Source organism: Oncorhynchus tshawytscha, linkage group LG22 (genome assembly GCF_018296145.1).
Source record: "Oncorhynchus tshawytscha isolate Ot180627B linkage group LG22, Otsh_v2.0, whole genome shotgun sequence".
Taxonomy (NCBI): Eukaryota; Metazoa; Chordata; class Actinopteri; order Salmoniformes; family Salmonidae; genus Oncorhynchus; species Oncorhynchus tshawytscha.
Window position 1 is genome coordinate 24,551,649 of NC_056450.1, and position 18,083 is coordinate 24,569,731.

The 18,083-nt window shown below is 43.2% G+C and overlaps 1 protein-coding gene across 2 annotated transcripts; it reads right to left on the reverse strand.

Annotated features, from left to right (window-relative positions):
- Positions 1–22: 22 nt before the first annotated feature.
- Positions 23–10,798, reverse strand: g6pd (glucose-6-phosphate dehydrogenase). Of its 2 annotated transcripts, none has more exons than XM_024384803.2 (13): positions 10,688–10,798; positions 9,153–9,274; positions 4,226–4,263; positions 3,981–4,089; positions 3,634–3,851; positions 3,246–3,404; positions 2,952–3,077; positions 2,736–2,829; positions 2,372–2,558; positions 2,026–2,261; positions 1,804–1,880; positions 1,541–1,633; positions 23–1,429 (listed from the first exon to the last, which is right to left on the reverse strand). In XM_024384803.2, the coding sequence occupies exons 1-13, from the start codon at positions 10,713–10,715 to the stop codon at positions 1,339–1,341; spliced, it is 1,578 nt and encodes a 525-aa protein (XP_024240571.1). In that variant the 5' UTR covers positions 10,716–10,798; the 3' UTR covers positions 23–1,338. The 2 variants fall into 2 exon arrangements, with proteins under 2 accessions (XP_024240571.1, XP_024240572.1); XM_024384804.2 differs by lacking the exon at positions 10,688–10,798 and adding an exon at positions 10,516–10,662.
- Positions 10,799–18,083: the final 7,285 nt, after the last annotated feature.

Sequence of the window (18,083 nt, forward strand, 5' to 3'; positions counted from 1 at the left end):
TACATGAGACAAACTGCCAAAATTGTAATGCAAATCTATTTATTGAGCATATAAATTAAAAACAAAAAGCAGCAACATTGTTTTATTATGGTCAAGTGACAAGAATGCAAGATACTTCTAGAGACCAACCCCTTAAACACAAAATACCTGTATCAATGGAGACTGAACACAAAAATAAGTTCTGGAAATAACACGTGAATGTTCAGTCTAACACAGTATATATCATTAAATAGACAGCATTATGTTGACCCTGTGACAGACCTTGTCATTTCTAAACTCTTACCCAAAATGAACATCATTAACGTAAATAGGCCATGCCTGGAAATGTAAGAAAATGTCAAAAAGCAAAGTAAGAGTAAAAATGAGAGAACTCAGTTCTTGGAATTCAGCACAAAGCTTTGTTCTAAATACAATGTTTCTCTTTAGAAATTCAAGATGAGAAACTGCCTGCAGAAAATATTGACCTCTGCATTAAACCACCATGTTCTGAACCCACTTCATAGTAACAATAAGGATTATTACTATGCAACATGGTTTTCCTTGGTCCAAAATAGCATGAGAAAAACAAAAGGATAACCTTAATAGTAAAAGAAAAAAACAACTGCAGAGCATTATAAAGTATTACAATTATATCCGTTTATACATGTGGTCATAGCGGAGGGTGGTAGACATTCATTGTAATTCCCACCATTAGTGGGTTATCTACATTTTGTTCTCCATCTCCAGGTCCAACTTTTGATAGCTATGGTTACTAATGTCACAACTCTGGCCTAATTCTGTTTCACCCCCTTTTCCCTGAAGTGTGTATTCGTACACTACCTCAGACAGTGGAAAATCTGTCCAGCCCATGCCTGCACCCATTCAATGGCTACAGTCCTATTATCTACACTTCTACCAATCTTACATTTGCACTTGAACACACTCCATCTTATGGAACGGACTGGTGTGAGGAGTATGTAGGAAACAAGCAGTGGCAGGGTAGAGAATCAGATCACAACCACAGCTTTTGAATCCATGAAGAGAGCCAAAAGAGTGCACACTTCAGGAAGAAGAGGGAGAAACAGAAATTTGGCTAGTGTTTCTCTCGCTCCCTTCATCCCCAGTGGTTAAGTGCCCCCCCCCCCCGACTAGTTAAGACCTGATGAGCATTCATGTAGTAGCTGAGACCTAGTCTGTTCCTATACTTTTACATAGCTTCCTTTCCATACATGCATATATATCTTATTATCTCTGTTGACCTGACAGGTCTGGAAAGGAAAGAGCAATAACTCCATCAGACCAAAGTATTGCTGCTCATTTACCCCGCTCTAGCCCCTCCCCCTCTCCTGCCATCCTGTTTCACAGTTTGTGGGGGTTGACCCATTTGTATGTTCCTTCATAGTGGAAACCAACCCTCTTTGAAAGCTCATCTGCTTCTGTTGGACCCCGGCTAGGAAGAAGGGAAAGAACAAATCAATCACAAAATACCAAAAATATCACTGACAAATTAATGGGACTATTGACTTGCAATACTTGTTTAACTGTTAATGGTAAATCTTACCTTCCATATATGTAGGGGATGGGGGGAGGCTTCTCGCTCTCGATCTGATGAAGGAGAGGCGTAAAGATCCTCCAGGCTTCCCTCAGCTCATCACTGAGTGAAAAGAGAAGACAATGTAAGGAGAGTAGCACATAGTAATGCAGCCAATGGGCTGCATTGCACCATCTTGTGGACATAGTTATAATGCATGTTCAGTCTTATTTGCATAACAAACACCATGGCAACAGAAGGGACTTCTGAGCAAGACAGACAGCCTGACTGACCTCCTGACAAAGTGCATCTGGCTGCCACAGAAGACGTCCAGGATGAGACGCTCGTAGGCGTCTGGCAAATTCACATCCTGAGGAGAGAAAAGACTAGTGAAAATTGAGCAAATAAGGTTGAACATCGTGCCTATATATCGGTTGCTATAATGTGAGCGTGGTGAGGTACTGTGCGAGTGTCTGTTTTCTATGAGTGATGGGGGGGTTCATTCAGTATCTCACCTTATATCGGCTTTTATAGGTGAGGTCCAGCTCCGTCTCCTCCGGGTGGAAATACACTCCTGGTTTCTTGCTCATCATCTTGGCGTAGACGGCCTCGTTGGGCTGCACACGCACCACCAGCTCATTCCTACGACACTGCGCTCCAAAGATGTCCCCCGGAACATCCGTGAACTGCAACCGCACCTCCGCTTTCCTCTCGTTCAGGGCTTTGCCGCAACGCAGGATGAAGGGAACACCTTTGGAAGAACAGAGTAATTACAGTTATCACTGAGGAGTGAGCTGGTTTTACCAGACAGTGAAAGCACAACAAGCAAGACTGATGGAGAGAGAAAGCTGAGGTTCTCACCATCCCAGCGCTCGTTGTGCACGTAGAGCACAGCTGTGGTGAAGGTGGCCTGGGTGGAGCCTTTGGGGACAGTGGGGTCATCAAGGTAACCCAGCTTGGCATCCCCCTCTCCCTCTGGGTCACCCACATACTGCCCCAACACCACATCTGACATGGTAATAGGGGCAATGCACTTCAGCACCTTCACCTGCAGGGGAGACAGTGGTCAGGGAGAGAGAGTACGAAGTGATTGGTTTGAAGTCTACTTGTTTATTCTGTTTGGTTTTACTAACTAATAAAGATCGGTGTCAGTTTTCTGGAGGGGCCAATGGAGTCAAGTGAAGATGTGCATTTTGGGCTTTAGTTTGTGTCCATGTTGCTGTACCTTTTCATCCCTGACATCATCAGAGCTGGTGGAGGCAGGCTTCTCCATGGCAACCAGCGAGAGCATCTGGAGCAAGTGGTTCTGCATGACATCCCTGAAAAAAAATGTAATACAAAATGGAAGGTGAGAAGTTACAGACCGACTAGTAGAACATGGCAAGAATAAATGCCTTCATTGAGGTTTGATGTCATTGAGCACTAACGCAGTTCTCCTCACCGGATGATTCCAAAGTCGTCAAAGTAGCCACCCCGGCCCTGGGTGCCGAAGGGTTCTTTGAAGGTGAGGACCACACAAGCTATGCTGTCCCTGTTCCAGATGGGCCCAAAGATCCGGTTCCCAAACCTGGAATATTTACCACCGTTTAACCTCAGCCTTATTGACATGGAAATAGCTGAAACACACACAGCTGTCTGTTGATTAATGTTGTTCTTTCTCACCCAAAGCAAAGAGTGTGAGGGACAGAGACTGCAATAGAGAATAGAAAAAGAGTGGAGACCATTTGTCCTGTACCTGAGGACCATGAGGTTCTGCACCATCTCCTTGCCCAGGTAGTGGTCTATGCGGTAGATCTGGTCCTCAGTGAACAGGGAAGAGAGGTGGGTGGACAGCTCCTCTGAGCTCTGCAGGTCACGACCAAATGGCTTCTCCACAATCACTCTGCTCCAGCCCCTAATAAACACACACAGATAGGAGGGGAGGTAAGCATGTTTTGGATATTAAACAGCGGAAGAGGGAGAAGCTAATCTAATGAGCAGCTCTCCCCAGACAAGACCGATTACATGAAGCAAGTGGATTAAATATGAACAGGCCTGTTCAAGGCCTTAGCAACACCACAGAGGAGGATTGAGAGGAGAGAGAGTCAAGAGACTGAACAGCAAGACATGACAGGCTTACTGACTTGGTACTCATGCAGTGGTGCTTGATGTTCTTGGTGACATCGTGGTAGACGCTGGGCGGCAGGGCGAGGTAGAAGAGGCGGTTGGCCTTGCCCCCCCCGGGCAGGGACAACAGGTGGGTGTGGAGGTTGGAGAAGGCACTCTCCTCAGTGTACTTCCCACTGACATAAGAGTTACGGCTGAAGAACACAGACAACCGCTCCGCCTCAGAGTCTGCCACCTGGGACCACAGAGAGATAGACGTATGACAACATTCCTATGGTTTTAACATGCACCAACACACATACATTAACCCACACAGTGTAAAAATTTGGGTCAATATGTAATGCGTTCATTTGGAAAGTCTCACCTTCATATAGGGCATGGAGGCAGTTTTGATGGAATCCACTGTCAGGTCAGAGCGGGCAAAGCCCACAAAGTGAGTCTGTTCAGGGAGTAGACCATCTCTAAACAACCACCTGAGTGAGACGGGGGTATAAGAACAGAAAGGAGGATCATTAGGAGTTTTTACTCATCACTTGACACCAGAGAAAATCCACAGCTGCCCTGTGATAGCCACTTCTCATTTTAAGACTAAAGAGGCTGTACACTCACCACAGAGTTGGGTAGATTTTCTTTTTGGCTAGATCCCCCTAAAGAGAAACATATGAACATAATTAACATGTTAACACAAAACCAGATTAGTCACCTCTAAAATGTTGATTGAAACAGAGGCTAGCTATACACACACACAAACAAAAAAAACATTTAGTCAGCCACCAATTGTGCAAGTTCTCACACTTAAAAAATGAGAGAGGCCTGTAATTTTCATCATAGGTACACTTCATCTATGACAGACAAAATGAGAAGAAAAAAATCCAGAAAATCACATTATAGGATTTTTTATGAATTTATTTGCAAATTATGGTGGAAAATAAGTATTTGGTCAATAACAAAAGTTTCTCAATACTTTGTCTCAGGGAGGATAGTGTGGGATCCACCATATGGTTCCACATGTAACCACTGGATGAGACAAGGCCCCATAGCTTGTAACAAAAATGGATTGGTTTACCTCTTATGAATTGCTTACATCCATGTCAGCCATAGTATTAGATCATGTTCTCATCCAATGACAGCCACTCCTGAAATGGCATGACTTTGTATGACTGATTGAGCTGGGAGAAGATGGGCCTAACCTTAAAATGGGTCATCAGTGATCTTTGTGTTGTCAACCACATGAACGGAGGCCATTATTTCATCAGAGCGATTTCGCCACATTACATTAAATGCTTTCATTGTGTACATCACTGTCAAGTGACCAGTACATGTGTCTTCTTGGAATAGAGCTGTACCCAAATGTGATAACGATCCCATAGAACGTAAGGAGCTCATCCATACTCAGATACAGTTGCTTGTCCTTGGTCTGGGTGGAGTAGATGTTGGACATGTCAATGGTGATCTTAGGGTGGGTGGATACATTAGTAGGAAAACAGCCATTGGGTTGGGGCAGCTTTGTTTGACACAGCTTTGTTTGACACATTCTGTAGCATTTGGGCTGAATACTATGTGTTAAATCACAGCGGTGGAAGGTCTCTTCGATCATTTGAACAATCCATCTTTATTTTTGACCACCTGCAGCTTTTCCCTTAGCTCTTCTGACTGGACCCTCTTGGCTCTTCATTAGCAACAGTGGAGGGGGGTGGGTAGGTCATCATCACTGATAACGTTGTTCCTGTCATGATCTGATGCACTGCGTTATCCCGCCGGTCACTATTTTCGCCGTCAACATGTTGACTCATTCTATGACCACACTGAACAAAGTTGAGTAATTGCAAATATCAATTAGAGGGCGACCGATTGATCGGAATGGACGATTAATTAGGGCCGATTTCAAGTTTTCATAATAATCGGAAATCGGTATTTTTGGGCACCGAGTTGCCGATTTTTTTTTATACCTTTATTTAACTAGGCAAGTCAGTTAAGAACACATTCTTATTTTCAATGACGGTCTAGGAACGGTAGGTTAACTGCCTCGTTCAGGGGCAGAACGACAGATTTTTACCTTGTCAGCTCGGGGATTCAATCTTGCAACCTTACAGTTAACTAGTCCAACGCAATAACGACCTGCCTCTCTCTCGTTGCACTCCACAAGGAGACTGCCTGTTACGCGAATGCAGTAAGCCAAGGTAAGTTGAAAGCTAGCATTAAACTTATCTTTAAAAAAACAAACATAATCACTTGTTAACTACACATGGTTGATGATATTACTACACATTATCTAGCGTGTCCTGCGTTGCATATAATCTGACTGAGCATACAAGCATCTAAGTATCTGACTGAGCGGTTGTACGCAGAAGCAGGCGCGTAAACATTCATTCAAACAGCACTTTCAAACGACACTCGCTCTGAGCGTTTTAGTAGTTGTTCCCCTTACTCTGCATGGGTAACGCTGCTTCGATGGTGGCTGTTGTCGTTGTGTTGCTGGTTCGAGCCCAGGGAGGAGCGAGGAGAGGGACGGAAGCTATACTGTTACACTGGCAATACTAAAGTGCCTATAAGAACATCCAATAGTCAAAGGTTAATGAAATACAAATGGTATAGAGGGAAATAGTCCTATAATAACTACAACCCAAAACTTCTTACCTGGGAATATTGAAGACTCATGTTGAAAGGAACCACCAGCTTTCATATGTTCTCATGTTCTGAGCAAGGAACTAAAACTTTAGCTTTCTTACATGGCACATATTGCACTTTTACTTTCTTCTCCAAAACTTTGTTTTTGCATTATTTAAACCAAATTGAACACGTTTCATTATTTACTTGAGGCTAAATTGATTTTATTGGTGTATTATATTATGTTAAAAGAAGTGTTCATTCAGTATTGTTGTAATTGTCAATATTACAAATACATAAAAAATAAAAAAATAAATAAGCTGATTAATCGGTATCGGCTTTTTTGGTCCCCCAATAAATCGGTATCGGCGTTGAAAATTCCTAATCGATCGACCTCTAATAGCAATACTAGACACCTTAAAGGTGATGTATACCAAAAACCTTCGTCCTCTTTATGTTAACATAAACTCAGCAAAAAAAATAATAAACGTTCCTTTTTCAGGACCCTGTCTTTCAAAGATAATTTGTAAAAATCAAAATAACTTCACAGATCTTCATTGTAAAGGGTTTAAACACTGTTCCCATGCTTGTTCAATGAACCATAAACAATTAATGAACATGCACCTGTGGAACGGTCGTTAAGACAACAGCTCACAGATGATAGGCAATTAAGGTTACAGTTATGAAAACTTAGGACACTAAAGAGGCCTTTCTACTGACTCTGAAAAACACCAAAAGAAAGATTCCCAGGGTCCCTGCTCATCTGCATGAACATGCCTTAGGCATGCTGCAAGGAGGCATGAGGACTGCAGAAGAGACAGCCCAGTCCAAGCTCTTCTGAGCGGGAGCTGCCCTCCTGTAGGGGTGGGAGGGCCAAGAGACCAGAGGTGACGGTACAGAGTGCTCGGATTGGGATGTAGGGTTGGAGCAAAGCTTGAAGGTAAGGAGGTGCAGTTCCCCTTGCTGCTCCATAGGCAAGCACCAGGGTCTTGAAGATGATGCGAGCAGTGCGCGGAGGAGAGGGTTGACATGGGAGAACTTAGGAAGGTTGAACACCAAGCGGGCTTGGTATGCCACTTGGGGAAAAACTTAAACATAATAATTCATCCGAATGGCCTTATGGACTAGTATGTGTCTTATTCCAGCGATTTGTGTCTAATGACTAAATGGGTTACACCCTTAAACTGATATGCATTAGCCTATGCCCAGCCTCAGTCTGTCCATGACTACTGGCCTTCTGTCCCGCCTCAGCTGAGAGGAAAATGCAAACCGAGGGTGTCTTGACAAACACCATCGAATCACATTTCCCTCATCATTCTTCAGTTCATTAATATTTACTAATGTTTCATTGGCACAGCGACTGTAATGAGGCCATGTTGAGTGAGGTGGTGTGTGTGTGTGTGTGTGTGTGTGTGTGTGTGTGTGTGTGTGTGTGTGTGTGTGCGCCTGCGGTGTATTTTTGTGTACATGTAACACCAGCTTGTGATTGGTGTGTGCTTGCTGAGTGTCAAGGACCGATTGCAGCATTGCACACAAACCATATTTTACAGTAGCCTATGTACATCACTGTTCCCAAAAACCACCATAGACACCACAAGGCTATGCCTTACCACCATTACCATTCCCCCATTCTGATTCCCAACACGCCTCTCTACTACCTTTGTCAGCGGTTTCCTTTCGTAACGGTGACACTGCACTATTCAGCTCTTGCACCACTCCTTTCAACCAAGAGAAAATAGTGGGAGAACCGGCCTAAATGGAGAAGTGGGCGGAATAATTATATATTGAGCTCCTCTCCGAAAGTACATTTTATCAGTTAACTGGGCAGGTGTTACAGGCGAAAACATGAAAAAACATTGAAGGCCAAGAGAGGACTTTTCTAGAGAAGGAAATACTGTAAGAAAATGCAACTTCAAAGTGACTCGACTGAGTCAGTGAATTGATAATCCTTGTAGGTACTGATAGGAGAAGAGATAGAAAGTCATTTCCCACAACCTATAATTCTGGCTCATTAGGCCATCTCTGTGACTGGGGAACATACAGTCATTCAGCTGAGTTGATAAACAAAAGATCAGTTCGTACACTATGATTGGCCAACGTACTGTCTGTGCGCAACATGATTAACTAACAAACAGTTCAAGCTGAACATGAGTGGCTAACAAACAGTGTCATAATATTAAGGTTCATGATTGTTAGTTCTCTTTGTATCAAGGCCAGACTACAGCGAGCGCAAGTGATTCTGGGGTTGCTTAGTTACACAAGCTCTGTGTAATGTGTCTCAATGAAATTTCTACATTTCCTCAAATGTGCAACCCCTCTTGTCCGTTTCAACACACTGTTCTCACTAAATGTGTTCCCTTATCTGTCCACCTAAAATCTATAAAATAGGTATAACTGAAAAAAACATTGAAATTATTCTAGAAGACTAATTCTGTGCGTCTCGGACAAATGTATCCTAATTTTGGTAGCCTACATTTAGTAAATTGTTAATCCAGTGCAACTGATCGATCTTGAACTACCTCAGAATTGATTACAGGTTTAATTTCATCATTATGGTCCTGCGAGGCTCAGTCGGTAATGCATGGCGCTTGCAATGCCAATGGTTGTGGGTTCGATTCCTGCTGGGGCCACCAGACGTAAAATGTACTCACACATGACTAAGTTGGTTTGGACAAAAGTGCCTTAAATGGCACACATTTTCAGGGAATTTCATAAAAGTCCAAAAGAGGATAGATGATGTTCACAACCTCAACTGATTCACTTATTTTTGTCAGTCACTCACTCCAATATGCATCCAACACACACTCACTCCATCAGCCCATTCACAACTTTTGTAATTATAAAAATAAAGTTGCCTGTGCTGTGGAGGGTCAAAACTTGCAGGGTCATTCATCAGTAATCAAAGTAGCCTCTAATTTCCCCATCTCACCGATGCTCCCATGATGATGAAGATGTGAGCGTCGGAATGATGGAACTCCTTGTCATCATGCAGCTCCTTCCGCAGCTCTCCGAACACCTCGGACCGAGAGAGGGGAATGGCACTCAATTTTCCTAGGCAAAGATAAATGTCAAAAACAAGTTATTATCAATAACAAGATTGGCCAAACATGAATGATAATACATGTAGGAACCCACAATATGAATAATACAGTGTAGTCTACTGTAGTCTAGATTAATAGCATACTGAAGGAGTGACAGTAAGAGTACTGCTCTGGGCCCGGTCTGGCACAATGATTCATACCAAGGGAGTATAAACAGCTACAATCACTTTCAAAACACATAGCAAGTTAAATAACACCACACACAAACAATGAACTCTCAGAACACTCAGAGACACAGCAATGCCTTGGGATCGACAGAAGAGGCAGGCTACAATAAGTGACAGAATAGATTGCTACATTCTTATTTCTACTTCCTTGTGGTCTACGAGCAGTAAGATTGTCCAAAGCGGAACAGATATTTGAAAAATGTAGATTTACTTTCAGGAAGCACTCCTTTTCATTTGAAGAAAACAGTTTCAGCCCCAAATGTCTTCTAACCAAATAGCACTTTATTTTAAGCTCAACAGTTTCCCATGTATCATGAACGGTCCACCACCCAAATGACATCCAGCCAATTTGACAACAGTGGGCACATCTACAATATTATATATGCAAGACGAGACATGTTACATCAATATTTCTGTAAGCTACAGTAAGCATACCTGTTCCTTGTTGTGCAATGGCAACACTGGCAGGTCGCTCTTGGGTAAGGTAACGTTAGATGGGTAAACAGTTTAATATATATATATATATATATACACAAATATTAGATACAATTTACAGACCGCGCACCCTTCGCGGATAAACGTTCGCCACTTTGCAGACGCACAGCTACAACACACCAGCAACTATAATGTTATTAGCAAAATCCTCAGCCCAAACCCGTATTTAAAAAGGGCCCAACCTAGCTAGCAGTGACTACTGAAATAATACTGACTGGGCTCACTTGCCTAGTCACGCTAACTAGCCGAATTTTTACCTGTGAAGTTACAAGCTAGTAAGCAAACTGTTAATGCTCTGTACACAATATTTGGATCTAGGTCACCCATCAAAGTAACGTTTATTTAATGGCATACCATACTGCCATTTATTTAATGGCATACCATACTGACACTAACATCCCATCATGTTCCTGGCTGTTTTTACAGCATGACAAGAATGTAGCAGCAAAATTACCTGCTAGCGTCGGCTAACTGTCAAGCTGTTCGTAATCAGAAGAATACCTTTACAAAACTATATACGGTTACTTACTTCCAGCCATTTCCAATTCAAACGATTATATGAGAATGTGGCAAAAACAGAGCTATCTTCGCTCGAAACTTCTGTAAATTTCCAAGCCACAAAACTTATTCCAGTTTCTTTCTTCCCTGTCGAAATGACGCAACCGAATTCAGTGATTTTATTGGTTTAGAGGGAAACTCACCAACGCTCGATCCACTTCCCATCACCATTGCCTCCAATGACGTCACATTTCCAAATCCAAGCAAAAGATGGGTGGGGCGTGGTTATCTGTACACTCTTCAGAGAAAAACACCAATCAAAGAGAAGAAATAGCCATCACTGACATGCAAGTGGATATGTAGCAGAGGGGATGGGAGACTCCCCAAATATATGGAAGAAGGTACTCTGGTCAGATGAGACTAAAATTGAGCTTTTTGTCCATCAAGGAAAACGCTATGTCTTGTGTTTGACCAACCTGGGTCAAATCCTGGACAAAATCATTTCTGGGATTATAAATAAAGTCATGTATAAACTGCATGAACATGGAAGAGACACCAAACACTGCTAATTCAAAATAATAAACGTAAATCAACAGATCATCATCTGGTATTGAAAATCCTTGCTCGTCCATTATCTGAAAATACTTCCTTTCACAGGGGAACATCATTTCTCTGCTTATGCTTGATTTCATTATCCATGATACATGCCACACACAGACATATGCTCCTAGACGTTTCCACTTCACAATAACAGCACTTACAGTTGACCGGGGCAGCTCTAGCAGGGCCAAAATTTCACGAACTGACTTGTTGGAAAGGTGGCATTCTATGATGGTGCCATGTTGAAAGTCACTGAGCTCGTCAGTAAGGTCATTTGAGTGCCAATGGTTGTTTGTGGAGATTGCATGGCTGTGTGCTTGATTTTATACATTTGTCAGCAACAGGTGTAGCTGAAATAGCCAAATCCACTCATTTGAATGGTGTCCACACACTACTGTTAAAAAGTTTGGGGTCACTTAGAAATGTCCTTGTTATTTAAAGAAAAGCCATTTTTTTGTCCATTAAAATAACATCAAATCGATCAGAAATATAGTGTAGACATTGTTAATGTTGTAAATGACTATTGTCGCTGGACACGTCTGATTTTTTATGGAATATCTACATAGGCGTACAGAGGTTCATTATCAGCAACCATCAATCCTGTGTTCCAATGGTGCGTTTGGTGTTCACCAAAAGGCATGTGGGAGACTCCCCAAAGATATGGAAGAAGGTACTCTGGTCAGAAGAAGCTAAAATGGAGCTTTTTGGCCATCAAGGAAAACGCTATGTCTGGCGCAAACCCAATACCTCCCATAACCCCGAGATCACCATCCCTAAAATGAAGCATGGTGGTGGCAGCATCATGCTGTGGGGATGGTTTTCATCGGCAGGGACTGGGAAACTGGTCAGAATTGAAGGAATGATGGATGGTGCTAAATACAGGGAAATTCTTGATGGAAACCTGTTTCAGACTTCCAGAGATTTGAGACTGGGATGGAGGTTCACCTTCCAGCAGGACAATGACCCTAAGCATACTGCGAAAGCAACACTCGAGTGGTTTAAGGGGAAACATTTAAATTTCTTGGAATGGACTAGTCAAAGCACAGACCTCAATCCAATTGAGAATCTGTAGTATGACTTAAAGATTGCTGTACACCAGCGGAACCCATCCAACTTGAAGGAGCTGGAGCAGTTTTGCCTTGAAGAATGGGAAAAAATCCCAGTGGCTAGATGTGCCAAACTTATACAGACATACCCCAAGAGACTTGCAGTTGTAATTGCTGCAAAAGGTGGCTCTACAAAGTATTGACTTTGGGGGGGTGAATAGTTAAGCAAGCTCAAGTTCTGTTTTTTTGTCTTTCTTGTTTGTTTCAGCCCCCAAAAATGTTTTTGCATCTTCAAAGTGGTATGCATGTTGTGTAAATCAAATGATACAAACACTCCAAAAAATTGAATTCCAGGTTGTAAGGCAACAAAATAGGAACAATGCCAAGGGGGTGAATACTTTCGCAAGCCACTGTAACTAGCCATTTCATCACTGTGGACATGCTGCGCGTGTAAAGTCAGCAAAAATAAGCAGTGCATTGCATGCACGCCTGTGTCGCTGTAACGTTGAATAAAGTCAGCAACCATAAGCGATGCGGCGGCATCCTTTCAAAATAAAAGTTTAGGTGCAGCGGTTACCGTTCAAAATAATATAGTATATATTATGTTCTTGCACATGTCTCGCGACCCCTTAAATCCTTCCCGCGATCAACAGTTGAGACTCACGGTATTAGAGTGTCTAGCTCAGAAACAGACGCCTCGCCTCGCAAGTCCTCAACTGGCAGCTTCATTAAAAATTACCCGCAAATCAAAGTTTATTTGTCACGTGCGCCGAATACAACAGTGAAATGCTTACTTACAGGCTCTAACTAATAGTGCGAAAAAAGGTATGTGTGTGCGTGTGTGTGTGTGTTTGTGTAGGTAAGTAAAGAAATAAAGCAACAGTAAAAAGACATTTGACAATAAGAGTAACAAGGCTATAAACAGACAGACACTTGTTAGTCCGGCTTATTGAGGTAGTATGTACATGACCATATAGTTTTTGTCCTAGACTTAGAACTCCGGTACCGCTTGCCATATGGTAGTTGAGAGAACAGCCACAGGGGTGGCTGGGGTCTTTGACAATTTTTAGGGCCTTCCGCAAAACACCAGTCTCAACGTCAACAATGAAGAGGAGACTCCGGGATGCTGGCCTTCTAGGCCCATCATAGTGTTTTCTTTTTATTGGCCAGTCTGAGATTTGTTTTTTTCTTTGCAACTCTGCCATCCCGGAGTCGCCTCTTCACTGTTGACGCTGAGACTGGTCTATTGCGGGTACTATTTAATGAAGCTGCCAGTTGAGGACTTGAGAGGTGTCTGTTTCTCAAACTAGACACTCTAATGTACTTGTCCTCTTGCTCTGTTGTGCACCGGGGCCTCCCACTCCTCTTTCTATTCTGGTTAGAGCCAGTTTGTGCTGTTATGTGAAGGGAGTAGTACACAGCTTTGTATGAGATCTTCAGTTTCTTGGCAATTTCTCGCATGGAATAGCCGTCATTTCTCAGAACAAGAATAGACTGACGGGTTTCAGAAGAAGTTATTTGTTTCTAGCCATTTTGAGCCTGTAATCGAACCCACAAATGCTGATGCTCCAGTTTGCAGCTGTGCTAACATAATTGCAAAAGGGTTTTCTAATCATCAATTAGCATTTTAAAATGATACACTTGGATTAGCTAACACAACGTACCATTGGAACACAGGAGTGATGGTTGCTGATAAGGGGCCTTTGTACGTCTATGTTGATATTCCCTTAAAAATCAGCCGTTTCCAGCTACAATAGTCATTTAACGATGTCTACACTGTATTTCTGAAGTACTTAATAATTTGTTTAAGCACTTTTGGCAGCAATTACAGTTTTGAGTCTTCTTGGGTATGACACTACAAGCTTGGCACGTCTGTTTTTCGCTACACCCGCAATAACATCTGCTAAATATGTTTATGTGACCAAAAAAATTTTGATTTGAGGATTTTCTCCCATTCTTCTCTGCAGTTTATCAAGCTCTGTCAGGTTGGATGGGGAAGCATTGCTGCACAGCTATTTTCAGGTCTCCCCAGAGATGTTAGATCAGGTTCAAGTCCGGGCTCTGGCTGGGCCACTCAAGGACATTCAGAGACTTGTCTCGAAGCAACTCCTGCATTGTCTTGGCTGTGTGCTTAGGGTTGTGGTCCTGTTGGAAGGTGAACCTTCGCCCCAGTTTGAGGTCCTGAGCTCGCTGGAGCAGGTTTTCATCAAGGATCTCTGTACTTGTTTCCCCCGATCCTGACTACTCACCCAGTCCCTGCCACCTAAAGGACTCTCAGACCATGAGAAACAAGATTCTCTGGTCTGATGAAACCACGATTGAACACTTTGACCTGAATGCCAGGTCTCATCTCTAGAGGAAACCTGGCACCATTCCTACGGTGAATTATGGTGGTGGCAGCATCATGCAGTGGGGACCATTTTCAGCAGCAGGGACAGAGCGACTAGTCAGGATTGAGGGGAAGATGAACGGAGCAAAGTACAGAGAGATCCTTGATGAAAACCTGCTCCAAAGAACACCATACCTACTGTGAAGCATGGGGGTGGAAACATCATGCTTTGGGGCTGTTTTTCTGCAAAGGGACCAGGACGACTGATCCGTGTAAAGGAAAGAATTAATGGGGCCATGTATCGTGAGATTTTGAGTGAAACCTCCTTCCATCAGCAAGGGCATTGAAGATGAAACGTGGCTGGGTCTTTCAGCATGACAATGATCCCAAACACAACGCCGGGCAACGAAGGAGTGGCTTCGTAGGAAGCATTCCAAGGTCCTGGAGTAGCCTAGCCAGTCTCCAGATCTCAACCCCATAGAAAATCTTTGGAGGGAGTTGAAAGTCAGTGTTGCCCAGCAACAGCTCCAAAACATCACTGCTCTAGAGGAGATCTGCATGGAGGAATGGGCCAAAACACCAGCAACAGTGTGTGAAAACCTTGTGAAGACTTACAGAAAACGTTTGACCTCTGTTATATACCCTTTGTTGGCAATGACAAAGTATTGAGATAAACTTTTGTTATTGACCAAATACTTATTTTCCACCATAACTTGCAAATAAATTCATTAAAAATCCTACAATGTGATTTTCTGGATTTTTTTTCTCATTTTGTCTGTCATAGTTGAAGTGTACCTATGATGAAAATTACAGGCCTCTCTCATCTTCTTAAGTGGGAGCACTTGCACAATTGGTGGTTGACTAAATACTTTTTTGCCCCACTGTATATATACACAGTTGATGTCAGAAGTTTACATACACCTTAGCCAAATAGATTTAAACTCAGTTTTTCACAATTCCTGACATTTAATCCCAGTAAAAATTCCCTGTCTTTGGTCAGTTAGGATCACCACTTTATTTTAAGAATGTGAAATGTCAGAATAATAGTACAGAGAATTATTTATTTAAGCTTTTATCTCTTTCACCACATTCCTAGTGGGTCAGAAGTTTACATACACTCAATTAGTATTTGGTAGCATTGCCTTTAAATTGTTTAACTTGGTTCAAACATTACGGGTAGCCTTCCACAAGCTTCCCACAATAAGTTTGGCGAATTTTGGCCCATTCCTCCTGACAGAGCTGGTGTAATTGAGTCAGGTTTGTAGGCCTCCTTGCTCGCACACACTTTTTCAGTTCTGCCCAAACATAGGATTGAGGTCAGGGCTTTGTGATGGCCACTCCAATACCTTGACTTTGTTGTCCTTAAGCCATTTTGCCGCAACTTTGGAAGTATGCTTGGGGTCATTGTCCATTTGGAAGACCCATTTGCGACCAAGCTTTAACTTCCTGACTGATGTCTTGAGATGTTGCTTCAATATATCCACATAATTTTCCTCCCTCATGATGCCATCTATTTTGTGAAGTGCACCAGTCCCTCCTGCAGCAAAGAACCCCCACAACATGATGCTGCCACCCCTGTGCTTCACTGTTTGTATGGTGTTCTTCGGCTTGCAAGCCTCAGCCTTTTTCTACCAAACATAACGATGGTCATTATGGCCAAACTGTTTTTTTTTTGTTTCATCAGACCAGTTGACATTTCTCCAAAAAGTACAATCTTTGTCCCCATGTGCAGTTGCAAACCGTAGTCTGGCTTTTTAATGAAGGTTTTGGAGCAGTGGCTTCTTCCTTGCTGAGTGGCCTTTCAGGTTATATTGATATAGGACTCGTTTTAGAGTGGATATAGATACTTTTGTACCCGTTTCCTCCAGCATCTTCACAAGGTCATTTGCTGTTGTTCTAGGAGAGAGAACGCGTCTCCTTCCTGAGCGGTATGACGGCTGTGTGGTCCCATGGTGTTTATACTTGTGTACTATTGTTTGTACAGATGAACGTGGTACCTTCAGGCATTTGGAAATTGCTCCCAAGGATGAACCAGACTTGTGGAGGTCTACAAAAAAAATTGGCTGATTGCTTTTGATTTTCCCATGATGTCAAGCAAAGGGGCACTGAGTTTGAAGGTAGGCCTTGAACTACATCCACAGGTACACCTCCAATTGACTCAAATGATGTCAATTGGCCTATCAGAAGATTCTAAAGCCAGGACATCATTTTTTGGAATTTTCCAAGCTGTTTAAAGGCACAGTCAACTTGTGTATGTAAACTTCTGACCCACTGGAATTGTGATACAGTGAATTATAAGTGAAATAATCTGTCTGTAAACAATTGTTGGAAAAATGACTTGTGTCATGGACAAAGTAGATGTCCTAACCGACATGCCAAAACTATAGTTTGTTAACAACACATTTGTGGAGTGGTTGAAAAACAAGTGTTATTGGCTCCAACCGAAGTATATATATAAACGTCAGACTTCACCTGTATACATATACACTGCTCAAAAAAATAAAGGGAACACTTAAACAACACAATGTAACTCCAAGTCAATCACACTTCTGTGAAATCAAACTGTCCACTTAGGAAGCAACACTGATTGACAATAAATGTCACATTTGTGCAAATGGAATAGACAACAGGTGGAAATTATAGGCATTTAGCAAGACACCCCCAATAAGGGAGTGGTTCTGCAGGTGGGGACCACAGACCACTTCTCAGTTCCTATGCTTCCTGGCTGATATTTTGGTCACTTTTGAATGCTGGTGGTGCGTTCACTCTAGTGGTAGCATGAGACGGAGTCTACAACCCACACAAGTGGCTCAGGTAGTGCAGCTCATCCAGGATGGTACATCAATGCGAGCTGTGGCAAGAAGGTTTGCTGTGTCTGTCAGCGTAGTGTCCAGAGCATGGAGGCGCTACCAGGAGACAGGCCAGTACATCAGGAGACGTGGAGGAGGCCGTAGGAGGGCAACACCCCAGCAGCAGGACTGCTTCCTCTGCCTTTGTGCAAGGAGGAGCACTGCCAGAGCCCTGCAAAATGACCTCCAGCAGGCCACAAATGTGCATGCGTCTGCTCAAACGGTCAGAAACAGACTCCATGGGGGTGGTATGAAGGCCCGACGTCCACAGGTGGGGGTTGTGCTTACAGCCCAACACCGTACAGGACGTTTGGCATTTGCCAGAGAACACCAAGATTGGCAAATTCACCACTGGCGCCCTGTGCGCTTCACAGATGAAAGCAGGTTCACACTGAGCACATGTGACAGAGTCTGGAGACGCCGTGGAGAACGTTCTGCTGCCTGCAACATCCTCCAGCATGACCGGTTTGGCGGTGGGTCAGAAATGGTGTGGGGTGGCATTACTTTGGGGGGGGCCGCACAGCCCTCCATGTGCTCGCCAGAGGTAGCCTGACTGCCATTAGGTACCGAGATGAGATCCTCAGTCCCCTTGTGAGACCATATGCTGGTGCGGTTGGCCCGGAGTTCTTCCTAATGCAAGACAATGCTAGACCTCATGTGGCTGGAGTGTGTCAGCAGTTCCTGCAAGAGGAAGGCATTGATGCTATGGACTGGCCCACCCGTTCCCCAGACCTGAATCCAATTGAGCACATCTGGGACATCATGTCTCGCTCCA

Excerpts from the sequence above, each read along its gene's own strand:
- g6pd (XM_024384803.2), bottom strand. The coding sequence starts at position 10,715 with ATGGTGATGGGAAGTGGATCGAGCGTTG. Across the intron at positions 3,852-3,980 it reads CCTCCATGCCCTATATGAAG|GTGGCAGACTCTGAGGCGGA; the intron begins GTGAGACTTTCC and ends CTGTGGTCCCAG. Across the intron at positions 2,830-2,951 it reads GACGACTTTGGAATCATCCG|GGATGTCATGCAGAACCACT; the intron begins GTGAGGAGAACT and ends ATTTTTTTTCAG.